This window comes from Eretmochelys imbricata, chromosome 13 (genome assembly GCF_965152235.1).
Source record: "Eretmochelys imbricata isolate rEreImb1 chromosome 13, rEreImb1.hap1, whole genome shotgun sequence".
Taxonomy (NCBI): domain Eukaryota; kingdom Metazoa; phylum Chordata; order Testudines; family Cheloniidae; genus Eretmochelys; species Eretmochelys imbricata.
Window position 1 is genome coordinate 28,166,735 of NC_135584.1, and position 27,077 is coordinate 28,193,811.

At 52.4% G+C, this 27,077-nt stretch overlaps 1 protein-coding gene across 1 annotated transcript in view; it reads left to right on the top strand.

Moving 5' to 3' along the window:
- The first annotated feature begins 13,263 nt into the window (after window positions 1–13,263).
- Window positions 13,264–27,077, top strand: part of NECAB3 (N-terminal EF-hand calcium binding protein 3) — a 108,283-nt gene continuing 94,469 nt past the window's right edge. Inside the window, exon 1 of the mRNA XM_077832281.1 lies at window positions 13,264–13,374. Within this exon, the coding sequence (XP_077688407.1) occupies window positions 13,264–13,374 (111 nt within the window). The remainder of the gene's footprint in view (window positions 13,375–27,077) is intronic.

The window sequence follows — 27,077 nt, forward strand, 5'->3', positions numbered from 1 at the left end:
TTTGGTGTGTATGGCAGGGTGGGGGGCTAGGGGGAACCACACACAATGGGGCATCAAACACAATGGCTCAAGCCCTGGCTTCTCCCAGGCAAATGAATCAGTGGGAAAACCTGTCAGCATCGCTTAAAGCACCTTGCTGATGTCTGCAGCAGCTGGTCTGGATCCACCCATTCCAGGGTTTTTAAACTGCATAGCAACGCCCCTACTAGTGGGAAGTTCTCTCCAGCTCAGCGACTGATGGAGCAGGAAGTTAAATCCGCAAGGGCCAGATACCGAATCCGATGGTCCCGCAAGTGAATAAGAGGGAGATGCACAGGGAGAGGCTCCCTAAGCTCCGTGAGACACAAGGATGCTCCCGAGGGATGCTGGAGCTCCCCCTGCACTGAGATCAGGGCATGTGGGGATGGACTGCACCTCTGCAGTGGCAGAGGGGAGTTGGCACCACAAATCACCAGCCATCCTAGATGCAGCGTCTGGTCCAGTGGAGGTGGAGAATGGTGATGACCCCAGTTCTCTCCTGGGGACACCCAATGCCCCACATGTGAGGATGTGGTGCGGTGGGGAACACAGTGATGCCCCTTTGGGGTGAAGCGGTGTCTTTCACTCACAGACGCACACAAGGGCTGTATATAGTTTCAGGATGGAGTCTGTGACCCCAGACAGCACTGCAGACAGCCTCTGGGAGCTGTGTGCAGCCCCAGTCTCTACTCCAGGAGAGGAGCGTGATGACGAGGCTGGCTCCTCTTTACCATCTGCTAGAAGTAGCAGCAGCAAGAGCAGGGGCCAAGTATTCTCTATCTTTCCATGCCCAGCGTGGTGCTGACGTCTCCTCCTCTGTCCCTGCAGATGCGGAGTGGCAGGGGGAATAATGGCTCCAGGCTGGGCACAGTAATTCTTGGTTTAACGTGTTAAAATCCATTGGCGAAGGCTGGAATTAGCTCCTGGCTCCTGCAGGAGGAAGGGTGTTGTATGCACGTGAGTGCCTATCGCACACTGGGCCATTAGGCTCCAGTTGGCACTTATGAGGCCACTGAAGGAATGCCCTGGCCAGACCTCCTGCGCAGTGCTGAGCAGTATATTCGGGCGGACAGAGTGCGAGCTGATCTCGCTCTAGTCTGAACTCATCTTGATTTTTTCCACAGGCTTAATGCAGGGCTGGTTGCCCCCTGAGATCCTTTGAGACAGGAAATGCGAATCAGTTATCAGCCACAGTGTTGTCATGCCTATGGGATTGGTCTGCAGCTGGATGATAGCTGGGTACCCAAACTCAGGCCCAAGGGATGCAAATTCCTAAGCTGCAGTCAACACCAATGATCTCACTGCAGTCACCAAAATACCTTATAATCAGTGGGGGCTGGAAATATCTGAAAGCAGATAGGCAAACTGCACACAGGGAGGTGCTCGCAGAGTTGGTTTACAGCCACAGGCTTGGTCGGAACTGTATTAATTCACAGTGGTTCTTTGAAATGGGAATTTTTCTGGCTGCTGCCAGAGCCAAAGCTTTCAATAAACACAATTGAAAAGAAAATAAATAAATTTTAAGTCTCTAGCGCTTATGGTTACAAAAATAATCTTGAAAATTCAAAGTGAGTATAAACTGATACACTGATATCTGCCTGAGTCTGCAGACAGTCTGAAACTCCACTTCCCGCCATCCTGTGAGTGCAGGGTCGGGCCCGCCCTACAATCACTGGGCGGCAGGAAGTGGAGCAACCCGGCCCCAATCCGCTCCGCTGGTTTGTGCTGGGGGGCGGTTCCCCCCCTGCCCTCCAAGCCTGCTCCTGCCCCCCACAGGCCTTGGGTGCAGTCCCCCACCCCCGCGGGGGGACTGCATAGGGCACCACAATGTCTAGGGACGGCCATGATGTTACCCATTGCTTCTGGGGTCAGTGGGAAGGGAAAGGTGCTTGTTTGCATGTGTCTAATCAGGCATAAGCTCCCTGCTTAGCAAGGGCTGCTCAGACTCCACGCCCTTTAGCTCTGCCCTTTGGTCTAGGGCTGGGCATGCAGTGGGCCAGATTCCTTTGAAAGGAGTGTGAGGCGGATGAAAGGAGGCAGGATCCAGCCAGTAGTTGGCTCTGTTGGGGTAACATGAGCACAGGCCGAAGAAACAAACCCAAGAGCCCTGACAGGTTCCTTGGGCACCAAGTGAGACCTCAGCCTGATCTGGCTGGCAGTCCCGCAGCAGGCACATGCAGCCCTCAGCCAGCACGTTGGATGCAAACATGAGACCACGCACTCGGGAGTCTAGCTTTGGGCGTGTCACATCTCTGGAGTGAAGGTGGCAATGGCAGAGCCTTTGTTGTCACCATCGTTATATTTCCTATCCACAGTTGCACCGCAGCCCCAATCATCATTCCATGGACTGAACTAAACAGTGATGGCACGAGAGCGGCTCTGCGAACGAATGGAGACTTCAGCCTCGTCCGCTTGGCTAGGCTCCAGCTGTCTCCCCAAGAGAAGAATCTACTCAGGAGAGTCAGTGGTGGTTGTGTTGTATCTCTACTGGGGTCCATGTAGCTACACCAGGGATGCATCTGCTTAGGGTGTATTGTTGGATCATATTAAAGAAGTTCTGTATTAAAATCACAAATGAGTTTGATTCCCCATAGTTTAAATTCCAGGGTATTACTAATTAAGAGGTCTCTTGGTTTTTGGTACTGTTTCTCTCCCTCTATGTGTGAAACTTGCAAGCTGCTAATTGCGTTAGTACATTCTAAGACAGAGTCTGTTCTCAAAGCAATTCACAGAGAGAGAGACTCAAAGCAAAACTCTAACAACAGAAACAGAGACTCCCTGCCCTTTTGTTGTATTAACAATTGTGATTAAAATAGAGATAGAGGATGTATGTGGATGGATGCTTGGTGTGGATAATAACTGAATGATCAGGGAGGTGCCAGCCTAAGAATACAGTGTCTATCGGCTGAAGAAGGCGTCAAGTGGAAATAACCAGAGGACCCCCGGAGGGCAGACTGGAATCCACCCAACAGCCTCAAGAATGGGAGAACCAAAGAACAAGATAACATCTAGCAGCACGGAGCCGTCAGGAATGTGACATCTGCTGATTGATTCAGCAACAGCATGATGAAGCAATTCCCATAGACTGGCATAGGAAGAAATTCCTATAAAAATGGACTCTAGAAAGTGAGAACTTTGGGGTCTGATTCTGCAAACCAACTTCCAGGAGCATCAGATGAGCATTTGACAAGGCCCTGCTCCCTCCTCATGTCCAGGCCACCTGGCCAGTGGCTTGGCATGAGCAACTCTAAGGCTGGTAACTATGATAACAACCTTGCAGAACCTGTGTGTGTGTGTTTGTATGAATGAATGTGTGAATAAATATGAGATTGAATGGAATGTTATAGCTATAACTAACTGCTTACTATGATTCTTTCTGTATCCACAATAAATGTGGTATTTTGCCTTTTCCCCTTTAATAAGATCCTGCTGGTTTTTATTTTATTGGTATAACAGTATTGTGCCTTTAAAACAAGAAGGAGATGGGGATGGGGAATTCCCCTCTGATCCCAGTGCATGCTGGGCAAAGTGTCATGGGGAGGAAAGATTTCTCTGTTCCCAGGCAGTAGATCTTGAGAGAAGGAGGTGGAAGGAACTGGAAGTCTAGGAGGCTGCAGCACAAGACGGGTATGGAATGGACCATGCTGGAGCTTTCTCCGCATTGCTTTGTGGCCTGGGGAGACCTTCCTAATGGTAAAACTGGAAGAGCTGTTGTGAATCCAGCAAACCCCAGCACAGGGACGAGGAACATATTCAAGGTGGGCGTTTTTCCCTCCACATGAACATATTGAAATAGCAACATGCGCCCCCACCTAGGAGCAAGAATGGGAGAGAAACAGCAAGCCAGGCAGTACTCGGGGTCAGAGGTTGGGAAGTCCATCCCGTAAACTCAGAGAGTGCATAAAAGTGGAGAGCCAAAGAGGGAGGAATCAGGAAGTGCTGGAGCCAAAGTAATTGTAGGTCAAGATATTTGCTCTCCCAAGAGCTGGTTTCAGACCTCATGCCTCTCCAATGAACATCACCTTGTGTTACAGCTGCACCTCAGCCCACCCCTGGGAAAGTTAAGTAGCTGCGTGGATTGACTCTGGCCATTCTTTCTCTGCTGTGCAGCTGCTTTCTGCTCCTTTCAGCTTAAAGCATTGGTTTTGTTATGAGAACAGCAGCAGCAGCCACAACTCAGCCAGCCATGATTACATTTCCCCCCAGGAGCAATCATGCAGGTCTGTCGCTGCCAATCTTCCTGATTAAAACCTTGACATTTCAGTTCGACACGCTCCTTGCTCACAGAGTAACGCACCAGGAGAGCAGCGCTTTGCTCACTCTCTAATGGAATTGTGTACTGTACGTAAGCTGGAGACACCAAACAGATAAAACGTTGTGTGAAAATCCAGATGGGGCCTGTCAAGGTTCCTTCCCCACTCTGAACTCTAGGGTACAGATGTGGGGACCTCCATGAAAGACCCCCTAAGCTTATTCTTACCAGATTAGGTTAAAAACTTCCCCACGGTACAAACTTTGCCTTGACCTTGAACAGTATGCTGCCACCACCAAGCGTTTTAAACAAAGAACAGGGAAAGAGACCACTTGGAGACGGCTTGATAATAATTCTCACCAATTGGTACAGGTGAACACAGACCCAAACCCTTGGATCTTAAGAACAATGAAAAATCAATCAGGTTCTTAAAAGAAGAATTTTAATTAAAGAAAAGGTAAAAGAATCACCTCTGTAAAATGAGGATGGTAAATACCTTACAGGGTAATCAGATTCAAAACATCCCTCTAGGCAAAACCTTAAGTTACAAAAAGACACAAAAACAGGAATACACATTCCCTCCAGCACAGCTTATTTTACAAGCTATTAAACAAAAGAAAATCTCATGCATTTTCTAGCTAGATTACTTATTAACTTTACAGGAGTTGTAAGGCTTGCATTCCTGATCTGTTCCCGGCAAAATCATCGCACAGACAGCCCAAACCCTTTGTTCCCCCCCCTCCAGATTTGAAAGAATCTTGTCCCCCCATTTGCCATTTTGGGTCAGGTGCCAGCAGGGTTACCGTAGTTTCTTAACCCTTTACAGGTGAAAGGATTTTGCCTCTGGCCAGGAGGGATTTTATAGCACTGTACACAGAAAGGTGGTTACCCTTCCCTTTATATTTATGACAGGGCCGGTGTGGATTATATAAATCTTAGCTGGTCTAATTTGGGGCATGTAACAACAAAGGTGGGGTGGCTTAGGCTAGTATTAGCTTAGACATACTTGGTCATAAACCATTGTCTAGTTTCAATGGCTTTGTACTTGAATTAAACCCTTGGGGCCGATTAAGTCCTTCCAGTGGGCTTTTACCTCTCCAGCTAAACAATTGAAAGCATGCTTGATAATAAAGCATGAAAATCCACTGGTGAGCCTGCCCATTAACAATACAAGGAGCTCTGAGACAGAGCCTTGAATTCCTGTCTACACTCAGGGTATGTCTACACGGCACTTCAAGGTGAGATTGTAGCATGGGTAGATGCACCCAGGCTAGCATTACTAAATATAATAGTGTAGACGCAGCGGCGTGGGCTTCAGCATGGGCTAGCAACACACGTGTATAGTCAGGGGCCTGGTGTGCGTGTACAACCCATACTGAAGCCTGTGCCGTCACAGCTACCCCGTTTCTTTCAGTAATGCTAGCGCAGGTAAAGCCAGCATGGGTGTGTCCACATGAGCTGCACTAACGCCTTGAATTGCAGTGTAGACATACCCTTGGAGATCAAACTATTGCTAACCGTGGGTTTCAGCCATGGGTTCTTCTGAATTAATATTGAAAATGTCATATGTGCTAGCTGGGAGAATGTGTGCACTGTTTGCTTAAATCTATAGCAGGAAACTAGGCGGGTAGAGGGGAGCTGGAGTTTCTGGGCAGAAACTCTGCAGTGATGGGGGGGAGAGACAGAACCCCCTTAGGGATGGCACAGCAGACTGCTTGCTTTACTCTCATAAGGTTTCTTGTTCATTTAGAAGGCCGTGGCGCTCTGATTCATGGGCATTGTTCTATGGCACTACACAACTGCAAACACTAGCCAAAGCTGAGGACCCAGGGCTGGATCTTGGTTCCCTTTCTGGTCCCTGACTCTGTCTAGGCTCCTGAAAGCTGCTAAGAGAATAATACAACCCAAGATGTCATATTAGTTCTGAGCTGTAGTGGAACCCACACATCGGTCACTAGAGTAAACTCAGCTCAACTGTGTCTGGGTTCACAGACAAGAACAAAGCTGCTGTAGAGATAAATTTCCAGCCATACTTGACCATAGCACCTCCTAACCCACTCCATTTCCTGGCCTCTGGTGCAGGGGGTGTGGCCACGGCGTCCTTTAGCCATCAATCAACAGCTATGACCTCCTGGTCTCCTACATAGCTGATGTTATTTACAGCAGCCCTGAGGTGGCTCTGATTTATGGAGTGGTCCAGCCTGGCAGACAAATAGGGTGGCTTACAGGTACATTTGCATTCCCACTCCTCAAGTGTGACAAGCCCAGCTTGACTGTAGCTCAGGACCTGGGTGAGTGTAAATAAGACTAGCACCTGACATGCTAGTTAAAATAAAATCCCAAAGGCTCTCAATCTTCATGCATAAACTGACCATCATCCAGGGTCAGGAAGGAATCTCCCTCCATATTACAGTACAGAATTGTGTACAACAGACCAAGTTCACTGTGGACTGAATTATGAGCTCATTTACACACTGTACGACCACACAGAATTTGATTATGTCGCAACTGGGAGGAGGCAGCAGGAAGACAGTCTGTGTGCATGTGGCTTGACCACTACCTGGAAATAGTTCTCTTCAGAAGGAGCTGGTTTTATTTTTGAGCCATGGAGTCCTCTCAGGTTATTATCCAGCATGCAGTACAGAAAACAAAGGGTGGTGATTCCAGAGGAAGGAACTCAGCACTGGTATTAAGGGGCTTGTGTGAAAAACATTTGCTCTCCCAGCACGAGAGGGATCCCACTCAGGACTGCCTGTTGGGCAAAGCAGTTGTCTGTCCTCCAGGCCAATGCAAAGAGAGACCAGGGGAAGCTGACAGATTGGGGGAGAGTTCTGCGTTATGCTTTTCCTTACCATTTCACCCAGTGTTCCGGAGCATTGAGTTCTGGTTTGTTTGAAACAGGCTGTCTTGTCTCACTGCAGACGTTCACTCTGAAGAGGGGAAGTCTCCAGCGGGGGCCCAAGCTGGTAGGGACCTGCTGAAGGAGCCCCAGTGAGAAGCAGAGGCACTGAAGCCAGTGGAGTTGTGGGGCTCCCCCTTGAGCACAGTGCAGACACGGGGTGTATTGCTGAGAAGGGCACAGTCCCAGACAGACAGCTTAGCACACGCTGCGCCATTGTGATGTGGAGATAAAGCCTGAAGGGATGAAATGAACAAGCTGTGATTCCAGGGTGAGGAGCCCCATTCCCTGGGAAGATATTGGAATTCAGAACCTGGAACAATGGGGCCAACCTGCCTCTGGCCTTTGCGTGATGCATCAAGATGACTGTTCAATAGTAACAACAATAATGTCAGATTGAGCCCCCCAGGACCGGGGCCAGCTGGAGCAGGGAGTGGGGCTTGGACTGTGATTGTGAGGTCAGTGGACATGCAGCGATCCCATTGGTCAGCTGTTCAGAGCAGTGGGCTGATCAATGGGGTGTCACCATGCTGATGCTCTCATGTCTCCATGGTTCTGTTGGGACCAATCCCTGCCCCTCGGGCTCAGCGTTTCAGGCTGCCCCAAGGAGAAGCTCAGACAGCAAGGACGCAGAAACAGTGACGGGGAATGGGGACCCTGGGCAAAGCACAGACCCTCCCACTGGTGAGTGCAGGCAGAGTCTCTGGACCAGACTGATAAGGGGCTATGGAGGGACTGTCCATTCTGCGGCTCTCCTAGGTTCACTCCCTGTGTGGGGGTGTTATTGGAGATGGGGCTGAGGTGCAGAATTCAGATCTGTGTTGAGATTTCTCACACCCCAAAGGGACGGGATGTGGTTTGGCTCTCGGGTTTTGGTTCAGCTGTTTGTAGAGAGAGAAAAAGAGAGAGCTAAACCTAGACATGTTGATGAAGAAAAGCCCCAGGGGTAGAGGGGAGCTTGTTCCACTCACCCTCCCATTCAGAAGCCATTTTTCCCTTTTCAGTACCTCAGGTGTCTCAGCCCAAACTTTTCCTGTGAAGAATAATAAGATGATCCAGTGGGGAGTTCCTCAATCCACCCCATGACTTTGGCAAACTCCCAGTTGTGGAAAGAGAAGACACAGAGTGGAAATGGAAAGACAAGGCCTGAATCCAGATCAAGTTTGTTGGACTGATGAGCTCAACCTTTTGGCTTGAGGAGAGAGTTCAGCAGAAGTGCAGGAGTGTCCCTGGGCAGGAGCAGTCCTAACAGGGTGTGCAGGTGGGCATGGCAGCTCTGGGATAGCCCACTGTGGATGGCACCACCTGGCCATTGCTGTCTCTCCAGTGATGAAGGGGAGACCCAGTCAATGCCTGGAGGAGCTGGACACTCTTGTTATAATTGTGTATTTTGTTTCCACAGATGGAACAGTGCCCCAGCATCCTTAGTCCATGCAGACAGAGAGTGGGAGAAGAAAGAGAGAGAGGTTGGAGCCAAGCCCAACAGAGCCCCAGTGAACAGTGCAGTGAGCGTGGTTTTTTCTTACACAATGTGGATTCGCTCCAATGGGATTTTCCTGCACATGTCTTTTGCCTTATTCACTCTGAGCTGTTTGGGGTGGGGTCATTTTGGAGTTGTGTTGTGTCAGCGCACAGCACATTCACAGCACTAACCCCATCCCTGACCTGCACCCTGATTTAGTGTCATACAGACCACAAACCGTTCCCTTCCACTTGCCACGTTCCCTCCTTTCTAGGCCACAGAGAGAACAGGAAGCTGTGTTTCCCTTCAACATACTCATCGCACTTGCAGCTCTGCTTTAAAACAAAGACTATAATCAATCTCATGCTTCAAGGCTTCCACCAGTCACCTGCAGGGGTCAGGAAGGAAGTTTTTGCTTCCTGATGCATAGTTGGCCAGCTGTATTATGTTTTTTTCCCCCACCTTTCTCTGAAGCAGGGGTGGGCAATAATTTTCGCAGAGGGTACACTCCTTTAATTTTGGTAAGTCGTCATGTGCCTCATATTTCTACTATATTAATGGAGGGGGTGTGGGGTCTGGGAGGGAGTTTGGGTGCAGGAGGGAGCTCCGGGCTGGTGCAGAGTGTTGGGGTTCAGGAGAGGGTGAGGAGTGTGGGCTCTCAGAGGGAGTTTGGTGCAGGAGGTGTCTCTGGACTGAGGCAGGGGATTGGGGTGCGGGAGGGGGTGTGAGGTGCAGGCTGTGGCTGGAAGGCGCTTACCACAGGCAGCTCCCAGCCAGCAGCGCAGCAGGGCTCAGGCAGGCTGCCTGCATGCCGTGGCCCCATCCTGCTCCCGGAAGCGGCTGGCAGCCTGCTGCTGCTGGCATGTTTCTGCGCGCCCCTTCGGGGCAGGGGGACAGCAGGTCTCCATGTGCTACCTACACCCACAAGCACTGCCCCCATTGGCCGGTTTCCAGCCAATGGGAGCTGTGAGGAAGGTGCTGGGGGTGGGGGCAGTGCGCGGAGCCACCTCCCTCTCCCCCCACCAGGGCTGCGCAGAGACATGCCAGCAGCGGCCGGCCCCTTCCGGGAGCGACTGGGGCTATGGCAGGCAGGCAGCCTGCCTGAGCTCCCCCCTGCACCGCGGGACTTTTAGCAGCCCGGAGATCACGAGGGGGCAGCCAAAGAACCTAGCAGGCCAGACAGGAATGTTAGATGGGCCGGATCAGGCCCACTGGCCGTATTTTGCCCACCCCTGCTCTGAAGCATCAGGCATTGGCCACAGCTGAAGGCAGGACACTGTAGAAGATGACCCAAAGCTCTGAGGTGGTACAGTGAATCCTCTCTTCCCAGATGCTTAGCTGGTGAGTCTTGCTCACATATTCAGGGCCAAACTGATCACCAGATTTGGTGTTGGAAAGGAATTTCCCTCCAGGTCAGATTGGCAGAGATCTTGGGTTTTTTCTCCTTTCTCTGCATCGTGGAGCAGGGATCACCATTCTGGGACCATCTGTAGATCCCATCTAATCAGCTGCCTGTCAGTGCAGGGGTCTCAGGCACTGCGGGCACCACTGTCTCTCCTGTTCTCTGCCTGCCGCACACGACAGCTTATCTCCTGAGGTCTGAAACGTGGACAAGATATTTGGCTGTGGTTTGGTCAGATAAAATCTGAGGTATCTTTTGTCTTTAGTTATTTGTAACCAGGGCACGGGGAGGGAGAGTGACCCAGTGAGTCAGTGACAGAGTTGGGCATACAGCGGAGGAGCCCTGACTCTGAGAGGCCCCAGACCTTAGGGTTAGAGCATTGTCACCAGCAGGTGCCAGTCTTTGGGATCAAGAGAGGAGAAAGCCCGTGGTGCTGGGAGCAGGCGAGAGAGAGCAGGAGGAGTCAGTGCTGTTCCAGCAGCAGAGAGAGGAGGGGGAGCGAGAGCAGCACCTTGAAAAAGAACGGGCACAAAACTCAAAGGGGGAATTCATGAGGGGGCGATCACAGCTGCAGCCCTGCTGTGAAATGGCCCCCTTGGTGCCCTAAGGAGGGAAGGACAGACACTGGTTACTGGAAATTTGGGCAACTCTGGGTATGTTACCAGTGCGGGAAGAAACGTTGGCCCTTCCTCCTGGCTAGCAACCCTCAGCGGGGAGCACTGGAGGCCTGAGCGAGGGGTCAGGGGCAAAGTTTCTACACCGGTTAGAGAAGGGCTGTTACAAAGGTACTGGACATCCACTGAGGCCCATGGCAGATGTGGGTCGGGGCCAGGGATAGGAGGTCTGAGCTAGGGGTGCAGACAGGACTATCGGAGACTCAGTTTTAGAGCAGCAGAGTCATGGTCTCCTCCACAAGCAAAATGGAGGCCCAGGATCTCTCCCGAAGAAGGGGCCAGTCCCAGAAAGATTGCAACAAGGCAGGGTGGGATGCGGGGGGACCCGACAGCTGCCCAACCAGCCTGCTACAGCTGTATTCTTTCTCGGTTTCCTGCCCTGGCCAACTAACTCTTTCATTTTTTGATCCCTAATGGTACAGCATGACCCGGAGAGACATGCATCGGATTATCCCGCTGCTCCCTGGCTAGAGCATTGCCTTGAGAGATGGAAGATCCCTCTTCAAATCCTTTCTCACCCTCAGGCTATGGGGGAATAGAGCCTGGGTCTCCCACATCCCCAGTGAGTGTGCTGTCCACTGGGACCTGCCTGCAACTGCTGCTGTTTTGTGTGGAGTGAGGCAGGTGCCAAACTCATTGTCCCAACAAGTGACAGGTACCTGAGCTGTCCGCCTCCGGGGGGCTCCCGGCTGTGGATCACTAGCAGAGATCAGCCCCTCCCTGCAGCCCTGACTTAGGTGCCAAGCTCCAAGAGAGGAGCAGGATTTACGACTCACCCCTGGCATTGGCATCTCCCGTTTGCTAGCTGAGGTGGCCCTCTGGCTTTCATGGGTGGCATTCTAAGGCGCCGCTCCCCATTCATTGTATAGGGAGCTGTGGTGCCTAACTCAGGCTCTGTGGCTCCCAGTGATGTTCCTGTCATTTTCTAGGGGCCTGAAATGTCAGTGTTGCCATGCTCAGCATCGCAATGCCTGAGTGCCTTGTAGATCCACGTCTCAGATACTATAGTGATGAGCGCCATAGAAAAGCCCATGTAGAAATTAATAACTCTGTCTTCAGAGCAGGGTTTGAACAGCGTGCAGTAAATAAGGCCTCGGGTTACACACTGAACAATGAAGATAGAACAGAATAGTGAGTAGCGGCTCATTCAGGGAACACTTTTCACCCCATGGACTGAGTGTGTAAGAATATAATCTGGGACCATGTTACTAAAGACTGGCTCCTCATGTATACACACACACACAAGGGGACTTACTTAAGGTGGCACACGAAAATCTTAATTCTGGAATTTCTTACCTTTTGTGTACTTGACTTTGCAACCTTAATAATGTTCTTTTAAAGTAGTTACTTTTTGGGGGTGTGTAATAATTTACACAAGCTAGGTGGAGACTTGTGGGGCTCTGCTCTGTGAGGGGGAGGAGAAGCAGGAATGATGGGGCAAAGTTAAGACTGGGGGGGATTTCCAGGTTTCCTGAGGGTTTGCACTAACTGTTAATTTTCCCATTTGCCAATTGTTTAGCATTTTAACACCGCTCTTTGGAACGCCTTGGTTTATTTGCACCTCACATTTCTCTCAAACTTGGTTGTCTTCGGGAGCTCTACTTAGAGGCTTGGTTTTGCTGCGGAAGGGGGGGCTGGTGCAGGGGGCTCTCTGGCTGCAGGTTAGGCTGCCCTTGGGAGCCCTGGCGCTGGGCTGGCTTTTTTCTACGTTTCATGACGGATTCTTGGAAACAAGTCCAAGCGGTTATTTAGTGCAACACGCAAAGCTGCCAAATCCATGCCCCTTTAGCAAAAGGGCCTAGTGCCTACGTCTTAGGAGGAACTTAGGATCCTTCCAGCAAAGGGGCCAAAGGAGAGATGGCAGGTCCCAGGCGCAGAAGCTATAGGAGTTGGTTGCATTTGGCCGTAGACGTTTCAGGCCTTTAACACAAGATTTGGGGTCCTGCTGCACCGCCCCCCTCGCCCGCCTGGCCGCCTCCACTGCGCCGCTCTTGCCCAGCTGCTTGTGCTGCCCTGGTGCCGGTGTTCAGCGTGCAAACGGCTTCTCTCCTTGACCGCAGGGCGGGGGTCCAGGCCTCGCCGGGCCAGCTTGCCGCCCTGTCCCTTGTTTTCTGTCCCCGCACCCCCGGGGGCGCGGCGTTCGGGGCCCGTGCTAAGGTGGTGACGAGCCGGGGCCTGCTCCGTGGCTAGCCCCTCTGAGGCTGGGGCCATCCCCGCGGCACTCCGGGGAAGGGCGGGCTCCCCACCGAAGGCAGCGGTTCCGCGGGGGGGGCCTGGCAGCAGCCCGCGGCCGGGGGCTCCCGGCGAGCGGCGCGCCGCGGAGCGGAGCGGAGCAGCTGGCTGGCGTGACCCGATCCCCGCTCGCGGCCAATCAGGCGGGCGTGGAGGCGGGCGGGGAAAGTTGCCCGCTGGAGGCTGGCAGCGGCCGGAGCATCTGGGAGCGCCAGGGACTTGCTGAGCCCCAGCCCCAGCGCAGCAGCCCCGGGGCCGGCCGCCGGAGACTCCCGCCGAAGGCGCCGTCGCAGGCTCCAGCCCCCGCTGGACCGGCCGGGGGCGATGCTGGCCTGCGCGGAGATGCTGACTATGTGCCGGCTGTCTGCCGAGCCCACCCCCGGCGCCGGGCGGCCCCCGCAGCCCCGCGGCCAGGGGCTCTCCCTCCTCCTCGATGTAAGTCGGCGCGGGGCGCGTCCCCCCTGTGCGCGGAGCGGGGCGAGCGGGCAAGCAGCGTCACGGTCCCTCCCCGCGGCCCCCAGGTCCGGGGGGCTCAAGCCCAGGCGAGCCGCAGCCGGGAGCCGGCGGCCGGCGGCCGGCGGCGGGCACTGGGCTGGGCTGGGAGCTGGCGGGGTCCCACAGGGCAGGTGGAATGCCCCGCAATGGAGACTTCTGACCGGGGCTGCCCCCGGGCAGGACCCTGCGGGGGAAGATGCTGGTTTAGTTGCTGTGACCCGTGTGTGTGTGTGTGTGTGTGTGTCTGCCCGCTCACACCCACCATGATGCGCACCGTCAACGACCTGTGACCAAGGGGCACCTGCAAAATCTGCCTTCAGGGGCACAAGCAGGCAGTGGTGTGGGCAGAACAGGTGTGTGAGTACAAAGGACAGAGAATTGTGTCTTTGCATCCCCACGTTTTGCGTCCATGAGCTAGGTGCCCGGGGTTGAAAATTTGTCCATAATGTGCAGTGCCATCATTTGGACTGGGAAAGAATGGGGAAATCCTTGCTTTCTCCTACGGAACAATGAGCAATTCCTAGCATTGTTCCCTAACAATACACACGCCTATTTCATCCCCCAACTTTGCAAAATGCTACTAACTCCTCCATTTGAGGGCAAGCTTTGCGGGGGGGGGGGTGTTGTTTTTCTTCATTGTCCTGCAAGTAGAATAGTACGTGTTTCTTTTTCAATCGGTAGCCTGGGAGGAGGGAAGCAGATTTTGGTTTTTTGGGCTGGTCAATTTTCATGACCAGTTTGGAAGCTTGAGCCCCAAACTGAATTGTGTAATGTAACTAAACCTACAGCTGCTCCGGAGGTAAAAGTCACCAGAGCATGGTTTAAAATCTCAGCCGGGAAATCTATGTTAACAAAGGTTTATTGTAGCTGGCAGTTACACACTTAATGTGGGTGATGAAGGGTTTTCGAGTCCAGCTCCAAAGAGGACTGCCAGCTGGGAAACATTTGAAAGTGTCTTTGTTTTTAACGTGCTGTGTTTACTGCAGAGTTGTGGGTATTGTCTGATCATTGTGTGCCCTGCCTCTCCCTCAGAAACTAAGAGTTAAAAGCAGCTTTGAAGTAATGATCTGACTTAAGGCTTCCAGGCAGCCCTCCGATGCTAGGAGCTGGCTAAGAGCAGCTGTTTGGGCTTCCTGCAGCTGTACCTGCAGTGGAGAACTTTCTGTTGATATCTTTCATCTTGACATTCAAAGCAAAGAGCCCATTGTGCGTGATGCTCTGCTCCCCTGAGTGTACCGGAGAGACATTAACGGAAACCCCTGTGGCTAATGGTACAAAAGTGAATTGTATGAAATGTTTATGAAGCCAGATGCTGGAGCTCTCTGGCTCCTTGTGAGAGGTCTCCATACCTTCACACCCAGGCTTTGCCAGTTCAGCCTCCACTGCTCACAAGAGCAAAAGCCTTTAGGAACAAACAGCCAATTGGCTATTGTTCCTTTTGGCTCATGGATCTTAGTCCTCAGTACTTTCTCTTGAATTGTGTATGCTGTGGAACTGCTTCCTACTTAGACAGTAGCTTGGAGCTGTGGAAACCACTGCCCAAGGCATTCTCTCCTCCAGAGGGTCTGACGGGTACCCCCAGAGTCAAATGTGCCCAGCTGACTCTTAGAAATGTGGCCTCCTGTGGCCCTCTGCCTGTGGCTACACGGTCACCCGCTGGGCTTTGTGCAACTGAGTCACCAACAAGAGACATCGCTCTGGAAGATGTAACTGAAGTACCAGCCCCAGTTATGGGTTTGGATTGATTTTTTCATTTTCAGACAAGCAGCATTTCAGCTCCCAGCTCTTTGCCTGGATGTCAAAGTGCTGGTCACTCCTGTTTCAGGCAGAGGCCACCTCTCTCCTCCTCCCCTTTCCGAGCAAGTGAGGAGCCCTTCCTCGGACTGAAATCAAGCTGGTGGTGGGGTGGCCCAGTAGCTAGGGGGAGGGTTTAATGCTGACAGATGGAAATGAAATCGAAGCTTCGGCCCTTCCCTGAGGCAATTTATAGCCAAGGTAACCACCAGGGACAGAGTCCAACAGGAGGAGCATGACTTGCAGGTCTTTGGAGCACTGCTGGGTCTGGAGCACAGTTAATCAGCATGGCTCATCCAGAACCAGTGACGTCTGATCAAATAAACTGTTCCTGTTTGCACCAGTAAATAAATCTGCAGGATTTTGCTTTGAAAACTCTAAACGGAGGATAGACAGGGCTGAGGAGGTGTTATTACACTGGGAGCAGGGTCAGTATGTCTGTTGTGACAGGAGCAGCTAAGTTTCTGGCTAAGAGTAGAGTAGACATTTGGGCTGGGATTTGCAATGGACCCTAAGAGAATTGGGTGCCCAAATCCCAGGTCAGCTGAGTGCCCGATTCCCAGGGCTTCTTTGCAAATTCCAGCCTTTGCAGTTGATTTGCAACGTTAGGTGTTTGCAGCTGCGCACATATATTTGCAGGTGTCTAACTTCCCGTGTCAGGTGACCACATGTGGGAGGTTGGTGCTCAGGTACCCTTGAGATGGGCACAGTGTACAAGCCTGTATAGAATCACATGAGTTACCATATGTAAATACCTGCATGTAACTGTCCGTGCTGAACTTTGAAAATCTGGCCCTATTTCAGAGAGAAATAAAGTGGCAGAGAGCAGTAGACAGCAGTCCTGACAGTCCCAAGTGTTTAAAAATAATCATGAGTCAGATCTCCAAATATCATATATAAATAATGATAATAAATATTGGGTCATTTTTAGTTTGTATTCTGGTTTCAGATCCTTTAGGGATCATGTTTTCAAGCTTTTCTCTGCAACCATGTGGGCAAGAAACTCACTTTAAAAAGAGCTGAGATTCTCATGTAGTCACATGACTCCAGAAGCTGGGGCTTTAAGGAAAGCACCAAATAGTGTGAGACTCATGATAAAATTGTGAGAATTGTCAAGTGCAACTGTTTAAAAGTGACACCCACTAGTGCTTGTCTAATCTAGATGCTAAAATATTGACATGCTGTCTGTTTTATCCGCTGGAATTACACCCCCTATTCTAAACATGTCATGAACCAGTTGAAATCAATCCTATTTGCTCAGGTACGGGTGTCTGACAGACACCTCAAAGACCAGGTGTGGCCCAGTGACTTATACCATCCATGGCTTTCTTTAATATAGAAGTCCTCTTATGGACGTGGCAGATCCCAGCATGCAGTGCTCAATCTTGATCTCAGTAGCAAGGGTGCTCGTCTCAAGGTGGAGCATTGCATGTTGGGAAGAGTAGTCTCCGAGGGAAGTAATTTAGGTGTGCCTCTGAGACTGAAGTCTGGGTACCCTTTTGCTAGGCCAAGAGCATCTGGGCAGCTTTTAGGGTGAAATCCTCAGTTCCTGTGCAAAGCACAAGTCAACTTGGGTTGCATGGGGGATGTCATCCTCCCTCCACCCACAGGCAGGGTGCCGGATGTGGATTTAAACCCCACTGGGGGTTTGTGGCCAGTGGGTCTGTGCAGGCAGCAGCCCCACTCTCTCTGTGCCCTTCTCCTTTGGTTCCTGTCCCCCCAGCCCTCAGTTCCTGGGAGAAGAACCCCCACAGAACTCCCCATCCTTGCATGGCTGCTCCGCTTCCTGGGCTGCGCTGCCGAATGTGATCATTTCACACCATTTGGCTCGTCAGGAGTCAGAGGGGCCAGGAGCAGCGACTGCTGCCCAGCAACAGGGTGCCGATGGAGAGGCCCAGCCTGAGTACGCCTAGCTGCTCATCTCAAAGCCATCGTCACTGCAGGTTGACTTTGAATGGCAGCTTGCTGTGCCAACCATCAGCTTCGGTGGGGCTATTTGTGTAGTGAGTGGCTATGCACCCTGAGTAAGGGTGGTGGAGTCGGGCCCTACAGAGGGTTGAGATTGGGATGGGAAAATCAGGGCCGAGGCTGCACAGCTGGTAAGTGGCCCCTGACTTTACAGCTGTGAGAGCCTGTGTTTGCAGTTTCTGTCCTGGGGACAGTCACAGGGAGGGGCGAGGGGAATGTCTGAGGCATAACTCAGGACCATCCCAAGGCAGTGGTATGTTTGCAGAAGGAAGCCATAGGAGTTCCCTTCCTCTCTGCTCACTGCTCCCCAGCAGCAAGCACTCAATAGCTGCCCACCTGGGAGTGTATTTTTCACTTCTTCATCCATTTTGCTGTGGTTTGCATTAGCACTTGCTAAATATTGGCCAGGTTGTGCCTGTGCAGGTGATGGCTTCCCCCTTGTTTCTCCCAGGCAGGGGCTGGCCGCAATTGCAGCCCTTGCACTCCCCTAAATACAGGACTGCAAAGTGTTAACTACACCAGAAAGGATAGGCAGAAGGAGGGGGTCATGGCTGTCCCCTCCCACATTGCAGTGACTTGGAGAGGAAGGAGGTTCCAGTGCTTAGGGCTCTAACCAAGACCAAGGTTCAATTCCCAGCTCTGCCACAGACTGCCTGTGTGACCTTGAGTAAATCACTTAGTCTCTGTGCCTCAGTTTCCCCTCCATATAATAGGGATAATAGCTCTGCCTTACCTCACGGGGTGTTGTGAGGATAGATCTATTGGGGACCGTGAGGCACTCAGCTACTGCAGTAATGGGGCTTTACCTAGACAGAGTGCACAGAGCGTCCTCTTAAGGAGCAGGAGCTGCACTCCCGCAGCACAGGTGATCCAAGCACCAGTCACCTTGCTTTGCGGCTTTCAACCCTCTCTGTGCCTTCCCCTTCACCTCATCTCTAAAGCAGCTGAGAGATGGGTGGGTCACCCCTGGACTCCTGCACTTTCCTTCTCTGCCTGGGCATCAGGGCAGAGCTCTGTCCTGTATGTTTGTTTCAGAACAACCTGTGTGTTCCAGAGAAGGCTGGCGTGATTAGAATCAGAACGAGAGATCTCAGCCAGTGCTGGGGCAGTAGCTTGGCCCATTGCTTCCCAACTCATTTTGCACCTCGCGTACCTCCCTGCCCTATCCGACATCCGGAGTTCTTGCAGTGCGGCATTTGTAGCTGAGCTTCCCATAAGGGAAGATTGTACGGAAACCTGAGCCACATCTCTGACCTGGCTCTGGCTGGAGGAGCTTCCCAAGGAATAAAGGGGGAACTGAACTAAGGGAAGTGATAATGTGACAAGGAACTTCTTGTCTCTAAATCCAGCTCCTATTCAACTGGGGTGAGCATAGTAACTCGCTTTTCATGCCTCCTTAAGAGCTTAGGTATCATGAGTTTGCAAGACAGTCCAGTTCTCAGCAGACTTGGGCAAACAGCAAAGATGCCCAAACTGATGCTAATTGGCAGTTTCACTGGGGAGGCTAAGGATGCATTGTGCAAAAGAAAGACCTCTCTGCCCCTAGCCCTTTCAGCTCACGGTTGTGGGGTGTGAGGCCTGTGGACCTATTCTGTCACTGGAGGATTTCAGTCCGTAGGACTGTCGAGCCAGCGTCAATGACTGCACGAAATGTTCAGCTGGATGGAGCAGGTAGAGCCCCACTTGAAAAGAATGGTCTGGCTGGTGAATGCTGCATGCCAGTAAAAATCCTCTGGGCAGCTGCTTTATTACCAAACCAGTTCATCAGAGCACCATTAGCACAATTAACCCCCGAGGCACGAATCTTGTTACCACCAATCCTAGAAGCATCCAATGGCTGCCCTTGTTCTCACAGCTTCCCTTGGACCTTCTGTTTGGTTTCTCTGCTCATAGGTTAGTCCCAGAGTCAGGTGGGAGGATTTTAAAACTTCCACTTTCAGCACTGAGTAACTGGACAGCTTCCAAACAGCTTCGCTGAGCTTGGCTGTGAGCAAGAGCCTGCTTCCTTCCATGTCTCCTCCACTGCCAGCCTCACAGATCAATACATGTCTGCATCTGGAATGATAAGCAAGAGCGTGTTACACATGAGAGGTACGTGTTAATACACTGCTAGTCTAGAGCCACCTCTCACGGTGCGTCTCCAACACTTTACAAACATCAGTTAAATGAGTATCACGACCTACCCCTGGGGTAGATTGAGACACACAACGGTGCTGGGTAGCTAAGTGTAACTGTAATTATCCCTGTTTTACAGATGGGGAAGGCAATGCACAGGGATTTTAAGGGATGTGTTTATAAAGGGTCTCTGCTTGTTTGTTCCCACATGTCTGCATGCAAGCAGATGCGTGCTTTAAAAATTCTAACCTGCGTGCACATGCTTTCAGTCGGCTGATCCCTGTAGTGCAGATCCACACACCTGTGCCCTCAGAGGTCTTAGACTAGTGACTGGCAATGCACACAGGAGGTGTCTGCACCTGCCAGGTGTGGCTGCATGCACGTGCATGTGGAGAATGGCCTTTGAACATGGATCCTTAAATGACTTGCCCAAGGACACCCTGATTTGGCCCAGGACAGCCAGGAGTCATTAGCTGTCCCTGGAGTTGGACCCAGAAATCGTAGTCTCCTTCTCTCTGTGTTACAACCCCCACCACTCCAGCTGGTGCTAATTAACACCCTGTTTGCATGCAGTCTCAACAGAGGCGCCAAGGACTGAACGGGTTCATAGAGAAGGAACTGTCCTATCAGCCATAGATTAGTTCCTCCAGGTCAGGACTGAGGCCCACGGAAAGGCAGCCTGTGGAAACCTGATCCACTGTGGACTATACCAGGTTTAAACAGAGGCCATTAGTCTCTAAGGCTTCCCAGCACCTTTGAAATCAATATAGTTCTCACACACACACACACAAAATGAGGAGTCTGCCTCCCACTCACTTGCTCTTAGCCACTGGACATATCGGTCTCCGAGATTACAGAAGATTGAAAATAAAGAGCCCCCCTTTATTATCTCTGGGACTGAAAGGGCGTTACCCTCCATCCGTCCTTGAAGTGACACCCTGAGCTCCATCCTGCGTGGGTGAAAATTCTTATCGTTTCCCTGCGGCAGGCGCATTGAGGCCTGGAGGGCAGGCTTAGCCCAGGTGCCGCTGAAGATAGATACACCTGATGTTCCTTCCTGTAGGCCGTGCTGGGGAAGGATGGAGGTGGAGGTCAGAGAAAGCAGAGAGGATTTCGGAAAGGCAGGTGACAGAAGGCTCCGGCTGCTTCGGCCTGCCCGGAGCCTTGGCCAGGTCTGTGTTCATGGCTCTAGCACAGTGGGGCCCTGCGAGGAACTGTTTGCCACTTCAGCAAGCGACTGCAGCCTGCAGTGTATCTGGCAGGCTCCTTTGTTGTGAGCCTGATGGTGCCCGTTAGAGAAGTGAGACCCCAGGACAGAGGGGTGGGCAGACGAGGGGGGGCAGACAGTGGATGGAGGGACGGTGGATGTAGAGTCTGCTGAAGCATCAGAGGCCTGAAAGCCACACCAGGATATTGGATTCCTTAGACACAGAGAGAGAGAGCACAGGGCTTGTGCAGCGCGCTAGGCTGGCTCCTCTGTGCTTTCCCCTGTAAAGGTACTAGAGGGCAAGGGCGAGAGGAGAAAGGAGCGAGGAGAAGAGAGAGCAGACTTGAAAAGAGGGGTCAAAAACAGGGAGTGGAAGAGGAAGGAAGGCAAGGGAGGGAGAGAGGATTTAGAGATGAGACACCCCCTACCGCACCAGTCGTTATCCATCACCTGAGACATGCAGGCCGCCCAAAGCACCGAAGTAGCCTTCCCCGCTGACGTTCATCCATTGAATGGCCTTGGCAGACGTGCAGAACGCTAGGCACCAGAGCCTCCTGACAGCTTCCCGCTGCCAGCTTGCCACCCACTGCCCGCTGGCTCCCCCTACCCCCTGCTGTCTCCCCCCCCATTCCCCGCTGGCTCCCCCTACCCCCTGCTGTCTCCCCGCTATCCCCCGCTGGCTCCCCCTACCACCTGCTGTCTCCTCCCCATCCCCCACTGGCTCACCCTACCCCCTGCTGTCTCCCCGCTATCCCCCGCTGTCTCCCCCTACCCCCTGCTGTCTCCCCCTACCCCCTGCTGTCTCCCCCCATCCCCCGCTGGCTCACCCACCTCCTCTGGCTCACCCCTTGACAGCTCACCCCACTGCACCCAGCTTAGATTCTTAGTGACATAAATAACAAGGGTCAGACTGGCTGCTCTGCAGGCTGTGTGCTCCTGGGTCCAGAGGCCTGGCATGGCCAGGAGGAAGCAGTCATCCTGGGAGAGCTGCCAGCAGTGCAGAGGGTCAGACTGAGAGCAGGATTTATCCAGCCAGCTCAGTAACAGCCAGAGCTCATAGTTAGTGCGACCCCACTGCTGTTCTTTAATAGCACATTCCGGGGGTGCCCAGAGGTCCCACTGGGGAGCGGGGTGTCCTCCCGCCAGGCAGTTGAACAGACGTGTAGGTAGCTATAGCTTCTGCCCTGAGGGGCTTGCAGTGTAAGAAATCCTCTCCCGTTTGCTTGGTTTATTCCAGTCAGAAAGCTGCTGGAGGAAGCTGCTTGATGCCACAGGCATCTCGGGGAGTGACATTAATCCAGGCGTCCCTGTTTGCTCCCTCCCCTGCCCCCTGCACCTAACTGAAGGGATTTTAAAAATGAGCCAGTTGCGGCCAACACAAAAGGCAACGACAAACCGTCCATGAGCTCAGCTGAGGACATGCTGGCTCGGAGCTGGCAGCGTGGTGGCTTCACGCCCCCAGGAAGCCCAGGTCATCCGTGCGTCCAGCCGGGAGTTTAAAGGCCAGCAATTCTGGGATGGGCGTGGGAGAAGAAAGCAGGCCACTCTTGGCACCGGAGAGGATGCCAGCTGCATGCTGGTAGGGGGAGCTGGCAGTAGGTGGTGCCATGCAATAGCAAGGGAGGCTGGAGAAGGTGCAGGGCTGCCAAGGGACAGGGAAATAAAGAGGGGGTTTACTGTTTAAATTGGATCTAAATGTCCATGTTTGTGGGTGGGTTGTTGGAGCTCGTTCCAGTGCGGCATGCTGAGCTCGAGGTGAGGAACGCATGCCAACAGGCAGCAGGCCCGTTTAACCTGACCCTGGCAGGCCTCTCTCTGGGCTGCTAAGGCTGATGTACTCTGGGGTCCTGCGCCAGCCCATAACCCAGAGGCATTGTGCAGGCAGAGTGCACCCACGGCAGAAAGGCTGGAGTCATTCCCAAGTCTGCGTGGCTAGGTTTCCATTCTGTCCCCTGGCCCCAGCAGCGTGTCTCACATAAATACGTCCTCACAACCCACTCCTAAGGGCTGGATTCTGGCCCGTACCCTGGGAAGGGTGGACGAGGGGCTGGGCAGCGGCCGGAGCCCTCCAGAGGATCTGACTGAGCCAGCCAAGCAAGCCCCCTGCCACCATTGCAGAGAGGTTCCTCCTCTAGACCAGCCTCTGCCCTCTGGTGCAGAGAGAGGCAGAGGCAAGTGCTTCATCCTAGCCTCACCATGCCCCCTTTAGGATATGTCTGCTCTGCAGATAGGAGCGTGATTCCCAGCATGGGTAGATGGCATGTAGCCAGGAGGTCCAGGCGGGCTTCTGCGCAGGCAGCTACCCCCAGCTACACTACTATTAGTGCACTAGCTTGAGCAGAGCTGGCCCGTGTCTACCTGAGCTGGGAACCATGCTCCCAGGTGAGCACAGACATACCCTTAGACAGCTCTAGGATGACTAGGCAGGAGCAGGGACTGCTCTCCCCAGTGGGACTGGCCACACCCTACACTGGGGATTGAGGGAAGGGGAGTTCCTTGCATCCTATCAGATGTCACTTGGAATGGTCTCATTGTCCCCAGGAACATCTAATCCTCTTCTGAACCCTGCTGAGCTGCCCCAGTGCAAGCAGTCCAGGCTGGGCACTCCCCTCATGGGCTGGATGGAAACCAAGATTTCCAGTTCATGGAACAGTGTGAGTTTTATTCAGAATGGTTTTATTCCACATCAGGATGAAACCGAGACCTTGTGACATTTTTTGCAGAGAGCCCCTCACTGTAGAATAGCCAGTAGCCCAGTGATTAGGGTACCCAGCTGGGCTGTGGGAGACTCAGGATCAAGTCCCTGTTCTGTCTGATTCAGGCACCTAAATATCTTCGAGGATCTGGACCCAGGAGGCCTGCAGACTATCCCACGCACCACCCATCACTTGGGAGGCAGCTGATCAGTCACAGGTGGTGTCGAGCCCACCGCCCTTAAAGAGCCATCCCACCCTGTGACAGTGACCTGGATAGACGTGGCTTTCACAGATCCCTGAGGTTTCCAAGACACTCAACAACCTTTACAAACCATGGGCTAAGTTTTCACAAGACCCCTGACCAGACTTGCAGGAGCTCTGCACTCAGAGTTGGAGCCAGATTTCCAAAGGAGTTCAGCCCGCCACTGCTCCGCTTTTTGGAAAATCAGGGCACTAATTTGGGATCCTCTGTGGGAGCTGAGCTCTTCTGTACAGGGAGGATCCCCGGCCCAGATGTGTGGCTGCACATGGTTGACGGCTCTTTGTCAATAGCCTGAACAGATCAGCCTCACATGCCGCAGGGGAGCAGAGCCGTGCAGGAACGAGCCATGTTTACAGAATCACTGTTCTTGATCATCGCTGCACCCTGAGGTCAGTCTTCAGACAGTCCTGGGATTCCCTTTGTAGATCAGAGAAATCCAAGTCTTCTCAGGAAAGAGGTGAAAGGTGGCACTGTGCTGGAGGCTCAGCTTTTGCTAATAGCCTCCGAAAGACAGAAGAAAGCCTTTCTCTCACAGCCATAGGCTTTGAAGTGTTTGGCATGTTTATGCTGAGACAGCAGAACCTTCCAGCTGGTGTGGTGGCAGAGACGCCCCACTCAAATCGTGCACAGCAATAGCAGATGGGATGTCCATACAGGACAGCCAGGGAGGTTTTTTTCTAATCTTTTCCCTGTTCCTCCTTTTCTGTAATTTTCCCAGGTGACCTTTCCCTCAGCATGTTCTGCCCGTTTATCAACAGGGAGATTCATTAAGGCAGCAGCCTGTTTTCCTCACTGCTTTTGAATTCTGGTTTCTTGAATGCCCAGTGTTCTGCACAATGGGTGGGATTTTCCACAGCTCCTTAGCAGCCCCTAGAAGTGACTTTCCTAGGGCACTTTGGAAGATTGCACCCAACGTAAAGATCGTGTCCTAGCCTCATGTGAATCCTTGCCAGAAGTTTTACACCTATGAACTCCTCATAGGGGGAGGGGAGAGGATCTGTGTGCTCGCAACTCTGTTCTCTCCTTTTCTTCAAGTGTGGGGAGTTGGGAACTTCTCTTCCGCCCCGTCCCTCCACCCAAGTATGGACAGCACTGAAGCCTATGACGTACAGAGAGGTTTCAAGGATCATTTTATTTATTTTTGGAAAGCCCTTTCTGATCTTTGGATAAAGGAACTGATTGAGTTTGAAGTACAGTGTTTTTATTCCAGTATATTTCCACTTCTGAACATCTCCAGTGCCTGGGAGACTTTTCTGCACTCCAGCGCTTCAGCACTAGGATTCTGTGTGAAATCTCACCCTGTTGTGACTGCCAGCCCTGGGATCTGAGAATCCAGCCGAGTTCATGCATTGTTGTTAATGATAAAGGTTCTGCATTCAGCGCAATTCTGCTGAAAATGTGAGAGCGTGAATAGAATCCAGCTCACTGTCCCAGGGCAGGAAGGAAACAGATGGCACTAAAAACCTCCTTTGCTCCCTAATTCATCAGGTCACTTGACTCTGAGTGCACATGGGGAGCAGTTCACTTGAGCAAGATGGTGCCAGTTTAGTCACTTTCCTGACCCTTCAGAGAAAATCATTGTAGTGCCTGCCTGGTGCTCTCCCAGGCCTACTTTACAACCAGAAGACAAACTAATGAGCCCAGGCCCCATGGGGTGGGTAGAGCTGTGCTCCTCAGCCACTGTACCAAAGTTATGCCAAGGCTGCTGCTTTCCTTGAAATCCTTTCCTTGTTCTCTCCCTGCCCCTCTGTTCATTGTCCATCGGATCTAAACCTGGATTGTTAAGGCTGGCTTATCTTCCACCCACTCCGCCAGAATCGGCCCTGACCTCTCTGTTGTTATGATTAAGTCAGAGATTTTCCTTTCTGTGCTTCTCAGTCTCACTCTCTGGCTCTTTGTCAGACTCTGGGATGTTGCCTTGCAGAAATGTGAGTTCCTCTTTTCATTCCCTGGAGGGATCACACCTGAGAGTCCAGGAGTTGAGGATGTTATCTCGCCCTGTGGCAGCGGAGGAGCTCCCAAGGCACTGAATAAATTCATAGGGAGCTTAACAAAGAAATGGCTGTTGCTTCAGCACTTGCTCTCTCCCCTTCAGCATCTTTAGTCTATTCAATTGACAGCTTCTCAACGCAGGGACCGGGGCTGTGGCTGGCGGTGAAAAGTACCAGATAGCGGCTCTGGAGGGAGACTCAGCATTACCTGCTTTGAGTGAAGGCAGCAGCAAAAGCATCTAAGGGAGACTATCTCTCAAAATACATGGTCCTATTACAGGATGATGGGCCCCTTTAAGAGGGGGCAGGGGTCCAGTGCACCTGTGACTGATTACCTGCTGCTCACTTAGGCTTAAGGGAAAGCACCTGGACCGTACAAAGAGGGAAGGAGGAAGAGCAGGCTGGGGCTCTCCCCCAAATGAATAGGGGTCACGTTGTGGATGATTGTGTGCTTTGGGTTAAACACAGGAGAATTAAAGTGTCTGGGGAGAGAGTCAATGAAGCACACAGGGAGGTCTCAGAATGGGGAGCTGCTTTGGGGATTGTAATTTTCAATCACGGGTAGGCGGGGCAAACCCCAGCACACGGATCCCAGGTGCAGGGGACTGGATGAGTTCTGGCTCCCTGTCATGGCCTCGAGGAGCTCTCACTCCCCAGGGCCATGGTCGGGGTACAGAGCTTCTCCAGTCTTAGGGCCGCAGGGGCGGGGGAGAGAAAGGAGCAAACGGGTTGTGGGGGCTACAGTGGGGGGGGGGTGCAATGGGGCGGACCGTGGATGGAACAGGCGGGGCCACGGGGGAATGGGAAGAATGTGGTGGGGTTGTGGGTGGGGCCACAGGCAGAATGGGCGGAACGGGGGCAGAACTGCAGGTGGAAGGAGTTGGGAGGGAGTCCCCACTTGCTCTGGCCCAGGGCCTCACGAACCCTTAATCTGCCTCTGGCTGGGACATAACAGACTGATGATGGGAAACATTGATCCAGAGCCACTATGGTGAGCCATCGGGTTAGTACAGCCATGCGATAGGTCAGGGTGTTGGGGCTCTACTCCTGCTCTTCCCCTGACGCGCTGTGTGACCTTTGACATGTCACATGACCTCTTATACCCCTTCTACAGTCGGGCAAACAGCAGCCAAGTCGTGCTTCCCACCGTGTTGTGTGTCATATGTGACATTACTCAGAGTCCAGGAGCTGAGGTCATTACCAGCCCTGCAAACGAAGTGCCGCTCCCATAGCACCAGGTCTTTCACTCGGTCTCAGCTAGGGCCCAGTCCTGCAAGTCTTACTCAGGTGAGCCTCTCTCACCCATGCATGAAGTGAGGGCACCACCTTGCATGAGGAAAGGCAGCAGGATTAGGCCCCTACTGGTGAAAAAGGCTGAGTATTCAAACCAAACAGTTATTTTTAAAGGGGAAAAATATACCAGCTTCAGGAATTTAATTTAAAAAAGTAACTTCCTTTAACAACCCCCGTCCCGCCCACAGCACTTAAAATAGAATCTTACAAAATGGAAAAAACGCACTTGCTAACTGCCTAGCCAGGGGCTAATTCGGGCTGCGATTGCCATTCTCTAGGCCATTTGAAGACATCAAGACAGCACTAATTAGGGTTCC